This window comes from Falco rusticolus, chromosome 10, assembly GCF_015220075.1.
Source record: "Falco rusticolus isolate bFalRus1 chromosome 10, bFalRus1.pri, whole genome shotgun sequence".
NCBI lineage: Eukaryota > Metazoa > Chordata > Aves > Falconiformes > Falconidae > Falco > Falco rusticolus.
In genome coordinates, this window is record NC_051196.1 from 12,584,777 (window position 1) to 12,609,612 (window position 24,836).

A 24,836-nucleotide genomic window follows, 5' to 3' on the forward strand; every position below is an offset into this window, starting at 1 on the left:
GGTTAATCGTAATACCTAAAAAGAGAGTTCTATGACTCCTGTGTGTTTCACTCTATTCGGATGATGCTCTAAGCATTCTCCTACTAGCTTACACCCAAAAGGATGTAAAGGCCCATCCAAGGAGTATTATACCAGACTTGGCACCACAGAAATTTAACTAGATTTGAATAGCACTGCCAGAAAACTGTTGCTCATACTGCTGTATGTTTGGATTTGCCACAGGGACCACATCTCCTCAACTCAGTTTCTTACAGACACATGAAAACATTACTGACCCATTGCCCAAACCAGCACTAAGAATACTGGCTTCTCTCCTGCCAAGAATGTTGAGAAAACACCCCCAGAATATCACTTTTCCCTTGCTACACCAAAACTGCCTGACTGAGAAGTGATTTTGGGCTGTACTGGAAGTAGTCAGTGAGAAACAGTAACCCACGAATGTCACAAAAGTACTCTGGGAAAATAACAATCAATACAGAAAAAGGCCATTCTGTTCATTTCTTTAATAACGCAGAAAATTAATTATTCTTCAGATTTATCATTTAACATTTTTCTTAAAGCTTTGGAAATGTTAGTATTTGTAGCACATACAATTTTTATATTCTAAAGACTACAACTCCATGTAACTAACTACGCTGTAGGGGACCTACTAATTAAAAAAAAGAAATCAACTTTTGTCTCCGTGCTTTCTGAAACCATTTGCTCCTTCCTCTGCTGGGCTTGTTACTTTATTATCATTTGATGACTTTAGTAGCCTATGTCTACGCTAAAATAAAATAATACTCAAATCTCTGCTCTTTTACTCTAATCCTCTTTTTTTTTTTCTCCCAGTGACCCCATTTCCTCTGAATTTGTTGTGTACCTGTTCTCACTGACTCCCTTTTCCTATTCTCCAGCTTGCTGATCAGAATCCAAGAATGCTTCTCTAGCAAAAATCCACTCTTGATTCAACTGCCCATACCCTTCTCCTCCATCTCTGAGACAACAAAGGACGTGTCCTCCCTCCTGCTGTTTTAGACCCTGTTCAGCCAGGTCAGAGACCAGCCACAGAGGGCACCTTATCAAAGGTTCAACCAACCTACTCATAGCTGAAGTTCAGAGACTGTAATGTCCTCCACCAATACTTCTGACATTAATCAACCAAACTTTTTTTTTTTTTTTTTGGTAGCTTCTTCCCTAATTCTTGGTTACCATATTCTCGCTTCTGATTCTCCTCCCTCTCCAGCACATCCTTCAGAGGAGCTGCCTCAGAGCCAGGGGGTTGGTTTTGTTTTGAAGAAGGTGAAATAGGATGTACATTTCTGATCTCCTCCTCTTTTCCCATTCAGCCTTATTTCTGGGTTAATCTCAGCTGCAACCGCGTGCAAGCTCCGTAATGAGAACGGACAAGCCTGTTTTCTACTCGACCTATCTCCTTCTACTCAAACTGAACTATTGTTCATCTCTCCCTCTATACATCACGTTATAAGTTCTTACTCAAAATGTTAGAGCCCTCCAATGTCTCTTGCACTACTACTTCTCAAATTCTGTGCAAATTATTTGTCATTCATACTTGCCATCTGAACGCTGTTTTCAGCTGTATCATACACAACATTTTTAAGCAATACTTCCATAAAAACAGCTTTTTGCGGAGCATTCATCCTCATTTTTGAACACAGTAATAATTTTTACTAACACATTACTACTTCATAGGACTTTATAAAAACAATAAAGGATATTTTCTCGAGTCTGACGGGGGGGGGGGGGGGGGGGAAGGTTACTTACGTATGCCCAATCCAGTTGTCCTTTTTTATACCTCTACTAGAAGTAATTTGCTAACTTCTTTCCATTACTAAAGACTGGAATTTATTTAACTTCACAGCATAAGATGCTTTGTAGTTATTGTTAATGTTAAACACAAACTGATTGATAATAGAAATATATTAGTTCATCTATAAAAATCATCGCATACATGTGACACTGCTCACTCCCTGCTGTTTATCTTGAACGTCACATTGGAATAGCATTTCTTGAGGACTCTGGCTCTTGGTGTAAGGGTTAATTTTAAAATGATTTTTAGGGGTTTTGTTTGGTTTAGTTTTTACAATCACTGAGAAAAAAATTAAAAAAAGCTCAAACACACTTTAAGCATTGTCTGTCGGAGACTCGGTGAAATTTTTAGTGCTGCAGGGAAACAGGAAAGTAGGCCAATACAAACTTACCCTCATGCCCCTTTCAGTTACAGCACCATTATTATACCTTTCTAAAACAACTGTATTGAACTGCCTTATTTTTAAAATACATCAGACTGTACTTTTCAGCAGTTTGGGTACAGTGGGCAACAGCGTATCACCTGGCAAACACACTCTGAAACACAGATACAAGTTCAGTTCATAGCTATGCGGGTACTCAAAAGTTCAGAAAATTTTCACGGAACATGAACCCTCTGCTCCGCCCCGGTGAGGCTGTATCCGGAGTGCTGTGTCCAGTGCTGGGCTCCCCAGTTAAGGGAGACAGGGAACGGCTGGAGAGGGTCCAGCTACAAAGACTGTTAAGGGACTGGAGCATCTCCCTGATGAGGGAAGGCTGAGGGAGCTGGGGCTGTTCAGCCTGCAGAAGAAAGACTGAGCAAGGGGGTTTTACCAGTGTCTACAAATATCTTCAGGGCCAGTGCCAAGAGGACGGGGCCAGGCTCTTCTCAGTGGTGCCCAGTGACAAGATGGAGGCAAGGGGCACAAACTGCAACACAAGAAGTTCTTTCTCGATATGAGGAAGAGCTTCTTTACTTTGGGGGTGACAGAGCCCTGGCACAGGCTGCCCCGAGAGGCTGTGGAGTCTCCTCTGGAGACATTCCAAACCTGCCTGGATGTGACTGCACAACCTGCTGTAGGTGCATCTGCTTTAGCAGGGGTTGGACAAGGTGATCTCCAGAGGGCCCTTCCAACCCTGACCATTCTGTGATCATAGTTTAGGTAAATTATTTGTATTTCATTATGCTAATCTATTGCCTTTGATACCTACTATAGAATAAAGAACAAGCAAGTGAGCAAACACTGTCTCAGAAAAAAAGATGTTAATGTTGTTGTTTCACCAAATAATTAGAAGTGTAGAATCTCCAAAAATTACTTGAGTTCCATCATATATTTTATTTATACAATGATATTTTTGTTTATACATTGTACCACTCATATGGTTTTCGCCCACAGGGTTTGAATAAGAATTTGAAACACAGTACAGTACATTCAACTGCTATATTCTTTAATTTCTGCCTACTTTATACTCCATGAAGTTTGGTCCCTCCTGCACTTTAGGAATTGCAAAATTAATCCCTGGAAGTTAATAAAGACCACTTTGTCAATAACTGTAAAGGTATTACATCTCAACATCCATACCAAACCTTAAGAACTCTCATAGCACAAGGTGAGAAACTACAGTAGCTGGTTGAGCAAAGGAAGGAGCACAGAGATGACACCAAGGTCCCTATACTCCTAACACTCATACAAGTTGCTTAACTTTAGGCAATAAATGTAATGCAATTGATTGATTTTAATCAAATTCAAACTAGCAAGCAGAAACCCTCTAGTTAAACCTATTTAATATACATTTCTTATTGGTGCTCATGAATATATTTTTTAAAAGAAATTTATAGTACCCCATGAGAATCAACTTAATGTGACTTATTGGGAGGGGAGGGGTGAAGCATACATTCTACACTAAATCTGTAATCTCTTGCTAAACTGTGGAACACACAACTAAATTACTTGATAGAGTCAAACTTTTACTCATAATTACTTTTCCACACAACAAATTGAAAAGGCTGGTTATTTAGACAAGGTTTAAAAAATACCAGTCCTTCTCATTTATTACTTAATACATGACCGTGGTTATTTTGCCTTGTGTATAAGGGGTATTCACTTTAAAACCTGAAGGTGTACCACACCCCCAATTCCATACATCAAAACAGGAGGCTTTATTTTCTACGAAAACTACTGCTTCTTCCAAATTTTCATTTAAATTTCGAAAAATTTCTTTCATTTACCGCTATTTCACAGACAGCTGTAAAGAACTTCCCCCTAAAATTACACAGCTTTTTAAAATAAGCTTATTCAAAATGTACATTTTCCATTTTTTCTGATTGAGGAAAATGAAGTAGATTAGCTCCAAGTTTTTTCCATGGCTGAATTAAGGAGTACTCTCTGCTTTCTATGGCTTTGTCTTTCGTACTTTCCAATATTTCATGCAAAGCTGTGAAACATTTGGAGAAATCTTTGGCAGCAAATAAAAAGGAATACGAAAAGGATGAACCAGATGTGGCCGCATTAAATCTTGACCTTCTCTTCCAAGACAATTTCAGAGAAGTATTTTCAGACTTTTAAATTTTTATTATATACCTTTGGGATTTTTTTTTTTTTCTTTTCTTAAGGGAAACCATTATTAAGATTCTAAAATTCAAAAGTAGATACACATAGAACAATGATGAAACCATTAGAGCTGAAAAATTTAGAAGTTAGACTTACTGTTGTGAGTCATAAAGTAACCACTAAGCAGTCAGTACCACCAACAATTACAGCATAGTACATTTCTAAACTACCCGATTTACTAAAGATTTTTAGCTCTGGAATTATCTACAGTCTCATGGAATCACCTTGCTTTACTAAATTGACAAGTTTAGACAAGTCTTGAATTCCTGCTTTATTTCAATAGGGGATGTGCACCTACATTTGAGTAAGGACTACATCTAAAGCTAGAGATGTACTGGAAGTTTCTGAGTAAATCAAGTAGCAAGATTTTAACAGGGGATTACTCACATGCATTCAAACACTTGTGCTTTTGTAGGAACTACATCTAATGACTAAATCTAAGCTGTAAATAAGAGTCAATGATAGAATATTAACATCTAAAATTAACTTCGTATCTCTTAGCATACTTCACCCTTTTTCCATGTGAGGAACACAGTAGTAACTATGATAGTTTTATAGCCTGACAGTATTTGTTTCATGTAATGCAGCTACAAAGAAGATTTCCAGCCAAGTATGAATTACCTTTTTTTTGTTGTTGCAGTAAAAGTAACAGGAAGCCACGGTGTTCATAGCTACACTACAACTACAATACCTCCCGGAATTTGTAAAACGTTCTGTATTTATATTAAAAAGTAAAGAGGTGGTGAAAACCAGTAATGGTTAGGGAAGAGAAATTCAACCGAAACTTTACCAACAGGGCACTGCTCCATATCTGGTGAGACTACTCTTTTTGATGAACGACAGAACTGAATTAAAATTGCAAACAGAAGAGGTGAAAGTCATGAAGTGGTAAGCAAAGGATTGGCTGGATTAACATTGCAAAAGTGAAAGTCACTATGGATAAGCATCGGCTAGATTCAGATAACAGCAGTACACATCAATGTCATCCATTTCTGCTGATAGGGGCGTTAGATGGATGACAGCAAGTGGACACAAGAGTTGGATACTATGCTGTTCAGAAGAAACAAAGAATGAGAGGGGGAAACACTGGAAGCAGCTGGATGAAGAGAGTCAGACTCATGGCTGGGAATCCAACAGGATGAGACTTTGACGGCTCACTGGAATCACACAGATTAATACCAAGCACTTTTAAAACCCACATTATCAGTATCGGGGGGGGGGACGGGGCGGCGGTCAATCCAGTTATGCTTGTATCAAAAGCTCAATATTGAAGAGGCAATATATTCAAATTTCAGAATCAGAATTCTCTCTCAGAGTCAATATATAACAGTTTATTTGGTTAATAAGGCTAAACTATTATTTTATAATGTGGAATAAGTAAGTTGAAATCCTTTTAAAGACAAAATGGGTGTAAGCAAGCAGAACAGAAAGCTTAACATGGTCTTGGTCTACACAAAGTATAGCAACAAACAAGTGTGTTGCACTCAGACAAAATGTACAAATCATTACCAGGATGCCCCTTGCAACATAGTGCAGTGCATCCTTTTAACAAAACAAGAACAAAATGCAAGAGTTAAAATTAACATGAAAGTATCAAAACAGGAACACTATGTTTAAAAACATTTCTCATGCTTTATGCAACATTTGTACATTATCAACTGTAATTGTTATTATCTACAGGTTAAGCTAACAGAGGTCAGGACAAAACCTTTAAGTGTTCTCATCTGACATAAGTATTCATAGGTCCATGCAAATTTGTCTGTAGACTACAGAGCTCATCGTAACACTTCACATCATATTAAAAAGCTGCAAGACAGTCAACATTAAGAAGAAAAACATTAACCAGCTATTTCCTATTCAATTTCTGATTATAGTCTGAATTCTTGTTACATTTCCCTGCCTTTAAAAAAAATATAAATAATAATCTGAGTAAATTTAATGCCAGGCAGTTCTTAGAGGAAGGTCCTTTGCCCCTGCTAACAATATATGTAGTAAATACCAGTTTTTACTGGGACTTGCCAATAAATCTCACCCCCTGACACAGAGTGTCTGTTCATACTCAGTTTTTGGCTGCTCTGCCACAAATGCCAACAAAGGGACCAATTAATGAAAACTTTCTTGATACATTCCCAGTGGATGAGTGTCCGCCTTGCAGAAGGTACCTTGACAACATTCATCTCACACGGGCCAAATGGTTGCTCTGTGGTAGCAATTAAGACACCACCAGCCTTGGCTAGATTTAAACCAACAACCAAATCTGTGTAGATCTGACCAAATGCTCATAGAAGTCTGGAGAAATTAACTGCTAAACAAGGGCTGTATTGAGTCATATAATTGCATCCATTTCTCTAGTTATCAACAGACCACATGGACATATTTTTATTAGAAAGAAATTACAGTTCTTAAAACAAGATTCCTTAATCTGGCCACATGACAGTGTTTAAGCCCCGTCCATAAATAACTAAGAAATCGACAACTCTTCTAAACAATGTCAAGAATCAACATAATATGGTAGGCTGACATTCTCTGTATCTGTACTCATTTTCCCCGTCTCTCTCCCCAAAAAGCTAGTGTTCAGTCTTCATATCCCCACAGCTTTAGAATCAAGTTTGGGCAATTAAGCTTAAGTGCAGCATCCCTCCTCTTTCTAAAATTACATTTGGAAGTAGAAGAGTTTTGCTGCTTTGATCCAGAAGTGCCCATCTAAAAGTCTCTTACCACAGTTTGTGAACACGAGAGACTAGCGTGATAGCTGTGGAAAACCCTGGCCTCCCATTGCAAAGTTCCAACTGGCTTTGGGTTCTTGACAAAGCTCACCCTTCCCGAAATCTCTGTCCGCAGGCAATTTAGAGTGTGGCTGGTCAAGGCCCCAGACCTCGTGATCATTATCACAAAATTAGGAATTCTGCTTCTATTGGTCTCGGGGCTCGACAGTTTAGAAGTATCCAAGATATTAAATTTGGGTTATCTGAAATACTATAGCTAAGCTTAACATGGTCTAGAGAGTGCGTTCCCTCACCACCCCAAACCCACACATTTACAGTTCTATACTATGTCATTATAAGGTGTGTAGCAGACTTTTTAATCAAATTATGTGGCATGTATTGAAAGTTGCAGATCAGTTGATACAACACCGAAATATAAAGCTGAACAGTCTCCCTGCTGGACACAGCACAAGAAAGGAACTATATAATGCAATTACAACACTCCAGGAGCTATATAATTACATTTAACATTAACACTTTTGCTAATTTTACATACATTGTCACACTGAATACTTTAAGCCACAAAGCCCTATCAGCACGCAATAGAATTAGCACACATATTTGCTATTACCTACACCATGTATACGACAGCTATATTTGAGCAATCAAGCACACTGACTCCAAATGATCATTTACTTTGGTTATGGGCGTGATACACAGATTAGAATCTATGCAGACTAGCTGTTACGCTTTAGGGTTACAGTCTTTTTCTTGCAGAATCCATTCTGTGATGTGAACACAGACTGGATTATAAAATCATTTATTAAACTGGAATTTGAATTTTTTGAGAACTAAATTTAAGAACATGTTTTAGCCACCTGTGCTGGTCAAGAAAAAAGGTGACAAATATGCACCTCACCCCCACCCTGTGGCACTTGCTGAACGGTCACAGAAAAAAATAAGCTATTTTCTAACTTCACCAGCGGAACTCATTAAATTAGGGCAGGATGAAAAAAACTTAAGTATTTTACAAAAAAAAAAAAAGTGATTTATTCAATTAAAGTATTCTAAAACAGGAAGCGGTTTGTTTCAGTAAAACAAAGCAGCTCAAGCTGCTTTCAGGAGAAAATGAATTCATTTTGAAAAAAACATTTGTTTTAAACACATAACCATTAAACTTTTATCATGTGAGGAAGAAGAATTTCTGAATGAACAGTATGAATTAATTACCAATACATTTATACAAATGAATGAAAAAAAAACCTAATTAGCAGTAACTAAATAATTCTAGCAGTAGTGCCTTGCTAGACTCAAAGTGCTTTTCAACTCAAAATTATTCAATTTTCAACTGAAAAACCATTACAAACTAATATGTAATAGAAAACCAGTTAGGGTGGAACCCTAAAGCACTGTGGTGCTATCTGCCCTTAACTTAAAATCATTTTCCTTAGCATTTTATCACAAGCCAACAGGAAATCCTACTGCCCTACTTCTTTCTTACTGCTCCAAAAAGCTGGAAGAAAACCTACATAGTTTTATTTTAAAACAACTATTTCATCTATTTCCATAATTTGTAAATCATCTCTTACATAAGAGACGTAAACAAACAAAAGGGTACATGATTTTTAAGAGCAAAACTTGTACAAAACACAGGGCTGATACTTCGATACGTGCTTCTTCTATGAAGTATTAAGTATCCCTAGCTCTCCTCAAGTTTACAGTGGAAAGTGAAGTTTTTCAGCAATAAAGATTTCCTTCACTGCAACTATGCTCAAATATTCTTTTTTAGCTTTTCTACAGGCCTATTTTGCATATAAAGGTCTTCTACAGGAACCACCCTGAAGCAACATTACACTCTGGGCTCTGTGGCCTACATGGTTCATCAGGTACTAATTAGATAGCATGTTCTGTCAACACTTTCTGGCTTTTCTTCTATTAATTGATCGTCCTGCCCAATTAATACAATGCAACACCAGTTCCAGACTCCTTGTGGTCCTTTACCTGTGAGAAACAAGGATGAAGGGGATAAAAAAACAACTCCAAAAGGGTCACAAGGTAACCACACTTGTCTAAGATCTGGAGTGACAATAACATCACTATGCTGAAAGGTTAATTATGTTCCTACCAACATTCTCTGGAGCTTGAGTATGGGTTTTTATCTAAGAAAAAAAAAAAAAAGTACACAGAAGCAAAAAAAATCATACTTCAGCTAACAGGCTATATTAAATTTACAAATGGTAACAGCTCATGAAAAAGGCTGCAAAACTAAACTCACTTAGCCATTAACAGCATATTTCTCATCAGAGTATTTGCAGTTAATGTTGTAACTGTTAGATACTCAGAAAATGAGTCATGAACATTGTGCAGAAACTACAATATGCTAATCCCACCTATATACACAAGAGTCCAAACAACAGCTGCCCTTAGTCACATACAGTCAGAACAACCATAAATCAGCATTTTATAAAAAGTGTAAGAAATAAAATGTTTTTTCCATTTATTACACTGCACTAGATTGCAGAAGATAAAAAAAGACAAAGCCGCTGCCAAATACAACACACTACTGCCACCTAATGCTTACCAGAAGGTTACATCAAAAACATTTCATTGTTTCTCTGCACGACACCGTCTATCTAGCATGATGGAGAACAGAGACCAAAGCAAATAAAAGTTTATTATTGTTTTTAAATATCTGCCTCACATTTCCCCTACAGGCTTTCTATAGTGAACTGATGGGATCGTATCCGTTCTTGTACGCAAAGACTGTAAAAGGCAAGATGTATGTTCAGGGGGCTAAACGTGGGACTCGTATTTCATCTGCAAAAAAATCAGGAATGTAATACATGCATGTCATGAGGATACTCAGAGAAGTGAGTACATTCACTAGATCAGGTTCCACACTTGTTTACATTTTTGTAAGCTATCCCTTGTTAAGTAACTACCACAATTCAGTACTGAATAGCTTCACAGGACAAGTATTTGGAAAGGGGAAGGAAAAATAAAAAGAAAAGGAAAAAAGAGGTGTGGCCTTTACATTAAAACACCACAAAACTACTTTGAAGGTACTTTTTGTATTTCAGTGGTTTTGCAAGGCACTCTCTCTGAAACGTGGAACTTGTTCACTTCCATGAAAAGAATGATTCCAGGTCTTAAACTTGCCTTCCTAGCCCACAATCAATCTTTTCAACATGTTCAATCAATTGGCAGAAGTTAGCAGGGAACATGGAAGTAGCCTGCTTTTTCCACTTGCAAAGAGGAGAAACAGAAAGTGGAGGGTTCCTTGTGACATTCAATCTTTTCATATAGAGATTTAAACTCCCCCAAAGGGTGTCTATCCAAAGACAGCTAGACAAAAGAACAAGGAATTTATCTTCTTGATTCATTACTTCAATCCATCTTTTCTTTTTTCCCCAAACACAAACAATCTTTAAGCTTTTTAACAACTTCAGCCTTCTCCTACCTGATCTTGTTATCTGCTTTGACACTGATTCCAGCCTCTACTGTCCATCTCCTGGATGATTCTTATTCATACAAAGTGTTCTTTGTTTGAGGAAAAAATAAGACAGTTTCATTTTCCTTCTAATCTCTTATATCTTATCTATTCTTTGACCTTTTTCTAACATCGCTCACTGATCAACTAGCTGGTGAAAACTCGTGTCCGTTCTTGTCCCTTTCTCTGTACAATCTGCCATAATTAGAAATAGTTATGCAAGTATCAATCTGAGCTTCCCGCACAATATTCAACTGCCTTCAGGCAGGGATAACCACTGCTGTACGCATCCAGCACAGCAGACCTCCAGCTTCACTCGAGACAAGTAAGAACCATCAGAATACAAATCGTTCAGATCATATTATTGCTGCTATAGATGTTACTGTAAGGAAGTTTTTGCTATGATGTATTTTCAGCAAAGTATCATCAAGCCAGCACATAGGAGGAAAAAGGAATTTTCCGGAACATTTTAGTTATTCATCACCCAATGAATAATTTTGAAAGAAAACTACAGACAGCCCAACTTGCCTTCTTTTAAAACAGCAACATGCAACAGTTATGCAGACCACATAACTGGCATTCACTAACAGTTGCACAGTAAAAACAGATGATAACACTATCAATCCAATGCTGCAAATTCTCAAAACTTACTGGAGTTCTCTAAAGTGCAATTAAAAAAAATTACAAAAAAATTGACACTGTCATAAACTCATTAATTTGCATCTTGGATTTTTTCTTTACCTTGCTTAAACATACTTGAAACTTCCTCAACCTTCTCTCTGATTAAGCCAAGAATTTCACCACACCACCTTCTTTCACATTTAAATCACACAGGTTGACAACCTTAATTTCTGACCAGGGTTTTGAATGGTTCTGTTATTCACTGGAAAATCTTAATCTTTTGTCAAGTTGGGCATGAATCTGAGCTGAGAGCCATCTGAAAAAGGATCTGCTTTTCCTCTTCTGTACTTAGTGTCTGCTGCCAAAATCCAAACCTTTTGCATACTGGTTTTATGTATTTAACTGCAGTAGCAGTAGGATTGCCACTGTAATTCTGACAGAGTTTGACTTTTATAGATGTAAATTTCAACTTCCATGTTACTTTCAGTTTGATGCCACTTGTAAAAGCCCTGTGATTGCAGACTTGGTCTTACACTAAGAAGTAATTTCTCATGTATAATACTTTATCCTCTTATTAAAGTCTAAAAATTATGTCAAATATGACCAGAATCCTTTTCTAAGGCAATTGTTTTTATCATGGCACCGTAGCATCACGATACTACCATACTGACACTATATTCTCTTATTGGTCTTAACTACTGACAGTGGGTCTCCTTTGTTCAAGGTAACACTCCATGAATATGCTACTTTAAAGCACTTCGGCTCCCCCTGCAAAAACAAATAATTGCAGATTCTCTTTTGAAAACTATCAAGATGAGAAAGAAAACTATTGCATTGGCAAGGGAACAGACTACATTTCTGCAGTAGCAGTAACTAGTCCCTCTTAAGAGAAACTCCAGTAACAAACCCTTAGTCCCTTCACTCCCTATCCCCCAGTCTGGGGAAAGATCTAACCCCATTACACTGAGAAGAGTCTAACAACACAGCAAGTAATTACCTCACATAACTTTAATATTAAATATTCACCTTCTCTCCTCTCCAGCACCTCCTGAACAAACAATGCTGAAATGAAATGTAAAAGTTTCAGTTTCTAGTGATCAATCAATTGTTGTATAAATAGAAGCAAAGATTAATTTGGCTAACGAAGGTATGAAAATGAGGAGAGAAAACAGAACCTAAGGTTACTAAAAAGTACATCTTTAGAAACAGCTTCTTTTTCATTTTCTTCTGCTTCCATGGATCCTTATGTTCCTATGAAGAGCCACGCAAAAGCCTCAATTTGGAAACTACATTATACAGCAATAAAAATAACACCGAAAACAAGAAAAGGAAAGAAGGAAAGAAATGAAACTTTTTCAAATTTACTGAAGAATAAAGGTAAAATAAAAATAGAAAGGTAATTTTAAGAGCTCCTTTTAAGTTTCTGGTCCCTGTTGTCACAATTTACTCTGTTAAATGTCACATTCAATGCTGTTCCATTGTTTCGGGTAAGTTAATGCAGCCCTAGCCATACAATAATGTCAGCTACACAAATGGGTAGGAAACTAGTTCAGGCAAATGTTACTTTCATGTGAAAACAAACCCCAGAATCCTGTTCTGTATTATTAAAAAAAACCCAAACAAAAAACCCAAACACACACAAAACACCCACAAACAAACCCACCAACAATAACAATGAAACCCACTAACAAAACAACCAGAGTTGCTTAAACTACTGAAAAAGCAAGCATGAACTCTTCCAGCTGACATGGATGGGGCTGGATGAAGGCAAACCCACAGGATGCTATTTTCCTGGCTGAGGAACACCTGGCAGAAGGACAGGACCAGGCAGGGGCAGTACTCTTCAGCTGGCACTGTGACCTGCAAGATGAATACCTTTCTGCAGGCTAAAAAAGTCAACTGCTTTGGTCCCCTACAACTTCTTAAGAACTGCTGAGCACAAAGCACAGTTCTTTGTGTTGTCCCCTCTAGGCCCTGATGACCATCACTAAAACAGTATTCCAAACCAAAATATACCATAAATTTTCAAATTCATTTGGAGTACCTAAAACCAGACAGACACCTTTAATATGTCAGATTTAAGCATAACGCCAAATAATCAAAATCCCTGAGGTACTTCAGCTGCAGAAGTCACTGCAGAAAGCAGGCCTTGAAGAATAGAGATTTTCTTTTTTAAAAAAGTTATCTATCAGTGACCATAACTGTAACACTTGCATAACACTTCAAAAGTTGCAGGTGGTTTTAGTTTTTTCTTTTCTTGAAAATATTTCTTTCAGCTTTCCCTACCTCTAGGAGCAATAAAGAATCTCTGCACTATTTGAAGCTGCTCCTGATCTCAAAATAACAGGTTAGGCCCTAGGCAAATTACAGCTTCTAAAATGGACATGAAAAGCTAAATATTTAACAGAATTTAGTGCTCAGTTTAGAAAACATTTGGGCGCAAAACCCATGAAGAAATCACCTACCTTTTATGAGGCCAGCTTAACTTGAGAGGTACATTAGTAAACATGTTATACCATATCTAAATAAACCGAAGGCACCACAGCCTGAAGTGCAAGCATCCTGAGAAGTCTCAAGCCTTAAAATCAGATGCTATGTGCTATGACTACAGCACAAAGGCTCCATTTCATGGATATCACAGCACCATAAAACCCCCAAAAAACCACAACAGAAAAAACCCCACCCAAAACCCACATCAGCATTCAGTTATTTCAATTTTTTGTAGCCACAGTGACAAAACAATTCCAAACATAATCCACAGAAACAACTAAACTTTACAGCTAGTTTGGGTTGGATTTACTCATACTGATGGCTTGAAGCACGCATTTATATCACTAGTTTGGTGTTAATCGAGTTTCTAGTTTGAGGTTGTTTGTGGTTGGCAAATTTCTCCATTTGCAGTAAGGAAACTTTGACAACGTGTCCTTGTAATGGTCCAGAAGAGTCAAGGAGGTCACTTGATAAAAGAATACTCTGCTCATGTAACAGAAATTATTACTGAGCTTTTTGCCATTGACAAAATCCTACCAAGCCCATACTTTGCACTGCTCTTCTGTAGCAGTAGGAATTAATACTGGATTGCTGGCATGCTGTGCTAGAAGGTAAGTACCCCTTAAAAGAGCAACTCTTGTTCAGCCTCTCCTCAAACATCTGATTAGTTATTTTTAAAGTTATATCATGAAAAGAAAAATATTTAGCTAAGATGCTGCTCAGAAAAATCCTTCAACTTTACCTTCTTTGACCATGGACATTGTTATGTCATAAATCCAAGCAGCACAGACTGTGAATTTTTTCATTATTACTTTATTGGGCATAACAATGAAGGGTCAAGTTTTTTGAAATATCTATTGACTTTTCAGCCTTAAAGTGTCAATTTTCAGTATGTTAAAAGTAAAGTAAGTGACAGAGTTTATCCAAATGACTGGCAGACTACAACAAAAAAGCAGAACTTTCTTACCATAATAATACAAGCTACCTACAAAGTGTCCTACAAGACAGACATTCCGGTATAAGAATTTGCTTCTGCATTAGATCTGATGAGCTCATGTCCGCCAAGCATTTGGGCTCTACACAAGATGAGAAAGCATGATGCACTGAGGCAAGGAAAAAATGGAGGATGGGACAGTTATGTCATTCAGATTGTGATTTTCTGACTCTAAGGTGTTTAAAGATGAAGGAAAGGATTGCAGGAATGTGTGGCTTTAAAAAAAAATTCCATAATAATTAGGTATTTTAAACGTAAGGCAAAAATCACACATAGAGCATTTATTTAAATCTGAAAAAAAATATACAAGTCTCCAAAACACTCTGTTTTACAGGTTACTACATCATATTACAACCGTTTTAAAATTTAATAACTATTTCAGATTCAACGCAAATGTGTCAATTTCATTTAATAGCAATAAGAGATCCTTATATAAGCACAATTATTGCAAGATGACCGAGTCTAGAGTCTACCCTTAACATTTATTATCTTTCAAACTCATGGTCTGGGATTACAGCTTCTATAAATAATTGACCCAGTGCTTAAAATTTCAGAAGCAGGCACTTTAATAAATAGTCTGATTGGAAAAAGTTGAACAACTCAAGATACTCTTGACTGTGGCTGCTCAAAAGTCAGAATAATCAGAACATTTATCTATGTGAAAACATTATGCCAGTCTCTATAGCCTCCTTCTTTGTGCTTTAATTCATATCTTTCACTATGTGATTTTTATTTCAGACATCTCACTTTAGAAATGAGATGAAAAGCATACCACACAATATAAAACTAGTTCAACGTGTCTTCAAATGTGCTGAATGAACACTTGCAAATACTAAGAAACATCCTTATAGAGTTTAAGCTACTGAAGATTTTATTTCTATTCAGAATTTTGATTTTATACTACCGCAAGACACAGTGAATATTTGTAAGTCTAGAACACCTTTCACAGTCTACCAAAGACAGCATAGATTGTTTTTAATATATTGTTACAATTAATAACTTATATAACCAGTGCACAAAATGTTCAAGAGGCATCAGATTCCTTTGACCATAAGTGACATGAAAGGCCAAGCACACATTAGCTGAATCTCACATCTCAATTGCCTGATGCCCATTCTGTTCTTATGGATGTATCTTAAAACTACAAAGGATGAAGTATCAGAAGCTGATCACAACAAATAAATTATGGAAAACAACCCAGTAAACAAACAGATTACATTTAGAAATAATATTTCAAGGTAACATTACTTTCACAACTAGCTGAACTACCTGGATAAGGAATATATTACTTACTTGCTAGCTTATTTTGTGATACTATGGTTTTTCTCATATTCAATATAACAGTTAAAAATCACTTTCTGCTATAGGGATGTTCACACCATCCACTTGGTAAAATGCACCTACATCTTTTAAACAAACAAAATAATGAATTACACATTACAAAGTAATAAGAAGTGAGACATCGCTCCATATAAACTGAGATTTGGTAGACAACCACCTCTAATAAAAGAGTACTGCAGACTACCTACTGTGATATGCCCCTTTTCCTACTATGATACCTTACTACATCCTTTTTCTTTTCCCCTACATCCATGACCTCTCTTCCCCCCATTCCTTCTGCAAGTCAGGATACCTTTCTCAGCCTGTTCTTGTATAGGCTGTGTCTGAAGTATGCCTTCCAGCTGGTTGCTGACCAATCAGAACACTAATTGGGTAATCACTGCATTTCATTTGATTAGCCAGCTGCCTAATTATGTAGAACACATGCTCCCATTGGCCAGCTACCCTAACGAGAGCACATAAGGCCCAAGGACCAACAATGCCACCAGCATTACATCTTCACAATTCCAACTGAGCAAGCAGGAGCTTTGGCTCAGATGCGGCAGTCTGTACCGCTGCACGTGGCAGCATCACACATCTCCAGAATGTTTAAGTACCATCGTAACACATGCAACAAATCTGTAACACTATTCAGATTGATAAAAGTTCCTTGTAACATGATCATTTCCAGGGTAAATACTTGTTCCTCAGACTTACTACTGAATATCATAATGACCTCTTCTGCTGGAAGAAAAAAAACAACCAAACAAAAAATAACATGAGAAACAGGTTGATAAACAAAAGCTCTCGGAGCTTAAACATCAGCAGGAACATCAGCGTAATCTTGATCTGGCTAATCAAGCTGTTTGAACTAATGACTTCTGTAACACTGAAGTTCATTGTATACTACATCGGCTAATAACCAATTTAATTTTAAGTCCCAGCTTGAAAATATGCCTCCTTGTATTTTATTAAGGTCATAAGTAGTGCATCAGATGTAAAGAACAGCTCAAAATAAAACTATCCAGAGTGTCAAAACGATAGTCCTTTGTATGACACTTAGTGGCTTATCTTTCTCTCTGTTGCAATTACATTAACTTCAGTCAAGCTACAACTAGGCTAAACTGAATTTGTTCTGTTTATACTGTCAAATTACAAAATCCATTTTCTACAGGCTAGCTGAAACTAGAGTCAGCTAAGCATGATGATCGGTTGAATATCTGCAACAAGCACACTGCTACTCAAACAAAAAATACAAACCCTGCAAAGGCTATTAAAAAAAGAAATATACACATTGCATAATTTTAATTACGACAAACATTATTATGAGACTTCTGACACAAAGCTCAAATGTTTTCATTGGTAAAGATTCTAACTCAACTTAAACTCAACAAGAAGCTCCTCAGCAGGCAGGTCCTTTCAGGAGCAACGCTGAATTTATTTTGGAACAAATTTTAAGACAATCATGCAAGCAGGTCTCTGACTTTACATATATGACATCCTCTGCATTTCCTGTGACTGCAGAATTTAGATGTGTACAAAAATTTTATAAGAAACAACGGATTTTTTTGCTCTTCAGAGACAGACGTCTTTCCTCTACACAAACTCAATGGAACAATCTCTTCTTGAAGTTGTTTTGCTTCATTAAATTAAATTTCTATTAATGTCCTTTTTCATTGCTGCTGAGAGTCATTCTCACCTATGACTGATGCTGTTTTCAAGTTTCTACTCTTTCAAAATTGACCACCTTAACACTTGTATTTGTAACACTTAGCTGTAAAACGCACCACCCTTTCTGATAAAAAAGATAATCTTTGTAACACTACGTGTTAAAATGGCACATTTTATTTCCTTAACACATTAAAAATAAGAGCTTCTCGCATACTCCCTGCTCAAATTACATGGATTCTTTTTAAGATTAGGGCACACATTGTAACAGCAGCATATAATTTTCCTGCACAATAATTTTTTTCCAGTTGAAAGGTATCCTATAATATCATCTGCATCAACAGGAACAGACACCTGATTTTCAGCTAGACAAAGCTTACATGTTTGGTGACTTTATTCCCTGTAAAAAGCAATATTCAGATATGTAGCAGCTACATGAAAATCTGAAAACAATCTGGCAACTCATTCTTTGACCACAAAGTGGTAGACCAAAAGGAGATGTAAAAATTCTGCCAATAATCAGATAGGGTCATTTTTTTTCCCAATATCCTATTTTTGTTACACTAATTTTATCTTCTGCTAATTTTATACACACTCAGAAATGGAAAATAAGCACTGTCCTTCCTAAAAGCTGTATGGATTCCTTGAAAAATTAAGTAAAGAGCATAAAACCATTTAAGAATTCTTCTTGGTGAAACGTCTGTGTATGTAACTGGATAAAAAGGCTCTATGTATCCCACATATCTCAAAACCACCAGCACGTTCCAAAGACAGAAGATTAATTATCAAACCCTGACCACTTAGAAACCGTAACAATTGTCAAAATTTCTTCTGATTCCTTTCAAAGTATGGAAACTGTAAGCCTTCTGTGCTTCAGAAGGCACTTTAGCATGAACTTAAAACAGCCAATCAAGAAATCTTTTTACCTTGAGTTATGCTGGTTACAAATTACATATTCCTATTTTTTTTTTTCTTTCAGAATTACTGGCTGGCTGGAGCTCTGCGCTAGAGAAAATACTGCAGTATAAGCCAGCATACACAAAAGTTTGATTTTGTTTTAAAAATAAGCTATTTATAGAATTGCCAGTGTAACACAGATCTTATGCCCAAGTGTCTGTCATCTTCAGCAGCTATTGACTGTTACAATAATAAACTATCAAGATGATACAGATATCAGTCACATAAGTACAAATTTAAGTTTCATTAAGTTGCAAGGAAATTTTGTAAATATGAACTTTTACTTTGAGGGTGAGAAGGTAAAAAGGTAAAAAAAAAAAAATAAATTTAAAAATCATACTTTTAGGCCAAATCTGTGCTGTTCTGTATCAGATTAATACTAGTCTTAAAACAGAACTGACATTACCTGTAGTAAAATAACTCAAATATATGTTATGATTTGATAAAATAGAAAAGTAAGTACAGCAAAGCAAAATATGGCAACACAGTAAGTAAATATATTCACTCTAGCAGGGCTTAACTGTACAGTTTTGTTATGGGTTATTAAATTTTTCCATCAATTTCTTAGAATTGACAAAACCAAGTTATATTTCAAAAATTCATCAGTTTTAAACTGATCTGCCCTTATGAAATCATTCTTACAACCTACAATTCAACCATTTTTAATTGCATACTACTTTGTATTATTAAGGTCAATCCTGAGATTTAACTGCAAATATAGCTATCTTCTGGCTGACATATGGCAAGATCTCCAACTCTTTTTATCTTTGGAAATTTACATCTGCCTGTTCATTCAAGATGCTAAGCATACATGTGTTGACAAATACAGAAAATAGCAGATGGCAAAAAGCAAATGCTCACCATGAAGCATTGGGGATCATTTGAAGAAGGCTTGGACTCAGACTTTTGTCATTTTTATTTTAACAGCAGAACTACATTTAAAAATAAATACTACCATAGCAGAACTATATTTAAAAATAAATTCTACCATCTATTATGCTTGATGGTAATGAACTTCTGTGATCAGAATATTCACGATTACAGAATGAATGTCATTGTAATTGCAATTATCCAAGATGCAAGTTCCTTTATAAACTTTTGTATTTTAAGGTAATTAGCACAGTATGATTTTTCAGGAGGTTAACTTCTGCTGTTCCATGCAAGCCAGAAAACTTTCTGTACTACCCATATAATTTGTCACAGAATCTTTTAATAGGCCATACATGACTGTGCTCATCTGCTATTCCAGCTTCTAAACTGGAGTTAGTCCACTAATTGACTACTACCACGGTACCTAAAACCACCTGCAAGTAGACCTGTTCTCTGTCCACACCAATAGTGCTACCAATCCTACCATTACCATCTCCAACAACAGCTTTAGAAAACCAAATGAGCACTTTGTCATCCAGAGGTGTGAAGCTGTCCAGAGGTCTAAGTACAAGCTTTACTTGAGGAGCAATGAAGTTACTCCGTCTGAATGGGACACAACCAGCAAGACAAGAGGTTCAGCCTGTGCTATACTTTTTATTAACAATGAACAGTGGATGACAGTCAATAGTATCGGGATAAGACAACCATACAGCAACACCTCCCTTATACATTCCACCAATACTCAGAAGTCCATAGGTCATGAATCTTTGAATCAGGGAGAGTATTTTTTGTGTTAACATGCCATGGCAGACATTCATAAAAGTCTTTTCAACCATGAAACCCCTTGGATTCAACATCCGTGGCAGAAACTGTCACACTGTAACTACATGCTTTAGTGAAGGTCTGTACTGTTTCCTCCAGCCACTTCTATAGCAAATGAGTTTTTAAGATGCATAACAATAATTGTTGTTTTTATTACCGCCATGCTTTTAAAGACTTTAGATTGACTGTGCTCGATGCTGTATTAGCAAGTAGGTCTGTAACGGTTCAGCTAAAAGATGAATAGAGACAGGACATATGGTAACAACAACAGACAAGCAGCAGATCTGCCTTGGAGAAAACACCAAGAAGTAAACACCAGTGAGTCTTTTTAGTTACAGAGATCCATCGCAGATACCAAAAGAATGCTGAGACAAACAGCAAAAGAAAAAAAAAGTATCTTAATTTTCTTTAACATTTCTCACTGACTTTTCAAATAAAGAGTGCTAACCAATTAGCTTGGAAATATACAGGTTCTAAAGAAAAGCTTGTACATAAAACAATATTTTCATCTTCCAAAACTACAGTTATAGATGTAAACAGTTGAAAACTCCAGCAATTCTAATTCATGTAATTATTTTGAAGTGTATGACAAGTACAGTGCCGTAACACAAAGGGTCGCTTTCATTAAAAAAAAAAAATCATATAAGAAAGGCACTATGTAGTTTCAGTTCTGTAGCAAACAGCTCTAAACAATACTTTACCTAAGATTTTTAACGTATTATTATATACAGATTCACAGTGGGAAAAAAATTTTAATTCTATTACAGCATTCAGTTTAAACTGGTCCCCTATCTGAACAGAAGGGGTATTTTAAGCTATGGTCAAGTAAGCTATAAATAGTTCATTATTAATATTTTATTCATATTTTTAATAATAATTCAGTAAAACAAAAACATTGGAAGGTCCAAGAAAACATCTGTTTATATTAAGAGCATAACTAAGAGGCTTGGTTTCCAAAGCTCTCTCCTGGAATGACTTTCTCGTGTTTAAAAGTGAGGATCAAAAGGACTTATGTCCTATACCTGCATGCAGATATCTTGTAATGTGTTGAAACTTACGATTCCAAGTACACAGACCAATTTCAAAGAAGTAAGTTAGCAGAAGACACTGAGGAGTACAGCAGGATACTTAGTGAATTCAACTGAAGAGCATCAAAACGTGTAAGTTTGGAACATACTGGTGAAATGACCTTTAAAACAGTTTTCACAGGGGCTAGAAATAAATAATAAAAAATCCCAACAAAAAAATAATCAAACAAAAAAAGCCCCCAAATGAACCCATTAATTTATTTCAGCTCTAACAAAACTCAGCCTCCTGTTGACCAGTAATCTCTGTACCTCACTTAAAACTCCCAGCTTCTTGCCACATTCATTCTGACACCTCATTCTCAAACTGAGCAAGACCAGCCATGCCTGTGCTCTCTAATGCCCTGCCAATATTGACAGTCCAGCTAGAAGCTACCTAAAGGTACATATAAAATTGAATTCTGCTCACCTCCTTCCTTCTTCTCTACTAGGTTGCCAGTTTTCAAGAAACTTAGGAATTTAGTTACCTTGGGAATTCTATTTGTCTATCAGAACTGGTTGAAAACTGCCATCGGTATCAAAAAAATACAGCCCATTTTCCTCAGAAAGCCAGGCCAAAGCATCTTTTGAGCAAAAAGTCTGAATTCAGGGGAAGGAGTAAAACAGAAGAACCAAGACTCACATGAAATAATCTGGTAAAGCTCTTGAGATTCTTACACACATATACCAGGAGCACATGAAAAATTAAGTGCATTCACAGAACATCAAGTCTTAATGCATGACCGAAAACATGACTCCACAAAAATGCACCAGAAACTTTCTAATAAAATTGGTATTAACATAGTTACCTCCTGTACATTTTCTATTCCATTACTGCAGACTATCAGGAAGAACTTTTCACTCTTTGTATCTGGTCTTTATACATTCAAGTGTTGCATTCAGCACACTGTAACTGCACACACGACAGTAAATACCACAGGTATCAATCAGCAAATTTCATGATTTTTATTTCATGAAATATATTTCATGAAATTGTATGTGCTACAAAAAATGACCTGTTTTGACTTATGCACCGGATTATCCAGCACCTGATGAACAAGTATTTGGCTCAGTTCATTCGCGAATATTTTGCAAAGCTGGGAGACATATCAGTGTTCTGGAACCAGAACACCACAACCCCTCTTTGTAAAATATAATAACTCAAACTCCAGATGTTTACTTCAAACTGAAACCAGCTTCAGTGAACTGATATTATAGATATACTCTGATTAATCATATATTTGTACAAAAAAAGTAAAATCAAACCCTGCAATTATTATCTTACTAATTTATAGAAATTATTTTTGGACATCTTAAATAAAAAAACCCCATACTTACTAATAAAGCAAGTTTTTGGTACTTCCGTTTCAGTTCTGCTGGACTGTCCGATGGCTCTGCACCCAGGATTTTGTACCAGTCCTTCTGCATTATCCTTTCAAAGGCCATAGTCTGACTGGCTTTGAAATTACTTTCTTAGCACTGTGTAAGAAAATTAAATAAATATAATTACAATTTGGATGAGAAAAAGCAAAAATGAGGAAATCTGACAAATTACAGGATCATGAAATAGACTGCAGCTCTCAAGCACACCCACACCCCTACAACAGATCTATAGTGCAAAAAACCATCTTAATTCACATGGCCACTCCATCCCATAGACTGTATATGTGAAGTGATTTAATTAATGTTGTGTTCCTGTCACAGTTCATTAGTATATCACATTTCAGAAGCTGCCCATACTCCTTTGAAATCGTTTGTGTTTTAAGCATCTGAACTATTTTGACCTTACGTGGGTTGCTTTTTACAGAGACACTTTTTAAAGTACAGACTTTCTATTTTGAAGCAATACTGTACTTAATATGTGAAGTACATAAAAGTGTGACATTTTGTCAATTCTGGAACGAGATATATATGCAAGACAACAAAAATATATAGCTCGGATCATCCATGGTCATGGCCTCTCCTTCATACTGCTGGGTAAGGCAACTTAACTTTTTAACGTTAAATTAGGAGCACATATAAAAACAAATAAACAAAAATTAACAAAGACATACATAGTGCAGGTTGCTAAGTGAAACCTAACTAGTTGGATGCTTTTTATTTGTGACCACCTATCAACAAGCTAATGACCCAGAATGAAAAAAATAACCAGGAGCATTCAGTGCCAGTACTAGCACTGTCACGCTTGAGCTTCAAGGAGATTTCAGGCATACTGAAATCCCAAGCTTTTAGTAGCAGATTTAACATGAATTTTCTGCTAACAAAGTAAAGCAAAGCTCTGCAAGTTTAGAAATTTTATAAACTTTTTTTTTAATTTATTGTTGAAAGAAGGAAATAGTGTGGGTTTTTTTCCTATTACAGCACTAAAACTGCCTTCTGGTGACTACCGTCATCCTTCAGAATAAATGCTTTTTTCGCAGGGAAGGAAAAGTATGTTCTTCGAACTCCTGAGAGCTGCGACCAGGCGGAGGGCACACCCGGCGGCAGGGTGGTCCCCCTCCTCCTCTGGGGCAGCGCCACCTGCCCCCGCTTTCCCCACGGAGCCCCCCGGGGCACCCACGAGGGTCTGTAACAACCCGCGAAGGCGCCAGCGCCGCCGGGCCACGCTCCCCCGCCACCACCGGGAGCGCAGCGCCCGCTGCCCACCGCGGGCCCCCTCCCCGCCGCACCCCCCCTCCCCGCCGCACCCCGGTGGCAGACGGGCCGCATGGACCTCGGCGGCGGGAGGCCCGGGAGGCCGCCAGAGCCCAGCCGCGGCCCCGCGCAGCACGCCGGGCCCTGCCGCAGGCCTCCCACCGCCTCAGGACAGGGTTGCGGCGCGCCAGGGAACCCGCGCCCGGCCTCCCCCCGGCAGCAGAACGGGCGACGGCGACCACCCACCTGCCCCGCACCACCAGCCCGTCCGCGGAGGCGGCCGGTGCCGCGGTTAACTTGTCCGGCGGGAAACAAGCCCTCGGCGTCGCGCTCTGCGCCTTTAGCGCGGCGGGGGGCAGCGGTGCAGGCCGCCTCGCCTGTTTCCGCCCGGGCAGCAGTGGCGTCGGCACCGGCAGGAAGCGGAGCCGTGGCTGAGGCCCGACGCCGTTTCCATGGCGACCGGCGGCGCTCCGGAGCTGCGAGGCTGCCGCCGGGCTCAGTAAGTAACGGCCCCGGCCGCCCTCCAGCGCTCGCTCCCGGCCCGGGGCCAGCGGGAACGTCTTTTCACCCCCGCCTTCCCCTCGGGGATCCCGTCTGCAGGTGCGAGGGCTCCCCGGGGTCCCCCCTGCCCTGCCTCGCTTGCTGCGCGGGAGGCCGGGCCGCCCCGCCTGCAGGTGCGGGAAGCCCCGGGGCGCCCCGGGTGCGTTTTGCCTTCCCTGGCTGCAGGCCTCCCCCTTGGCTCCGGCAGCGGGGCACCGAGCGCTGAGGGGGCCCGCCGCACCCCGGGGCGCTGGGCCGGCA

General features: G+C 38.1%; 1 protein-coding gene across 1 annotated transcript in view; it reads right to left on the reverse strand.

The window, feature by feature from the left end:
- Positions 1-24,398, reverse strand: part of DNAJC24 (DnaJ heat shock protein family (Hsp40) member C24) — a 42,692-nt gene extending 18,294 nt beyond the window's left edge. Inside the window, exons 1-2 of the mRNA XM_037401677.1 lie at positions 24,282-24,398; positions 22,740-22,880 (exon numbers count right to left, since the gene is read on the reverse strand). Coding sequence (XP_037257574.1) covers positions 22,740-22,847 — 108 coding nt within the window. The 5' untranslated portion in view covers positions 22,848-22,880; positions 24,282-24,398. The remainder of the gene's footprint in view (positions 1-22,739; positions 22,881-24,281) is intronic.
- Between the last annotated feature and the right edge of the window lie 438 nt (positions 24,399-24,836).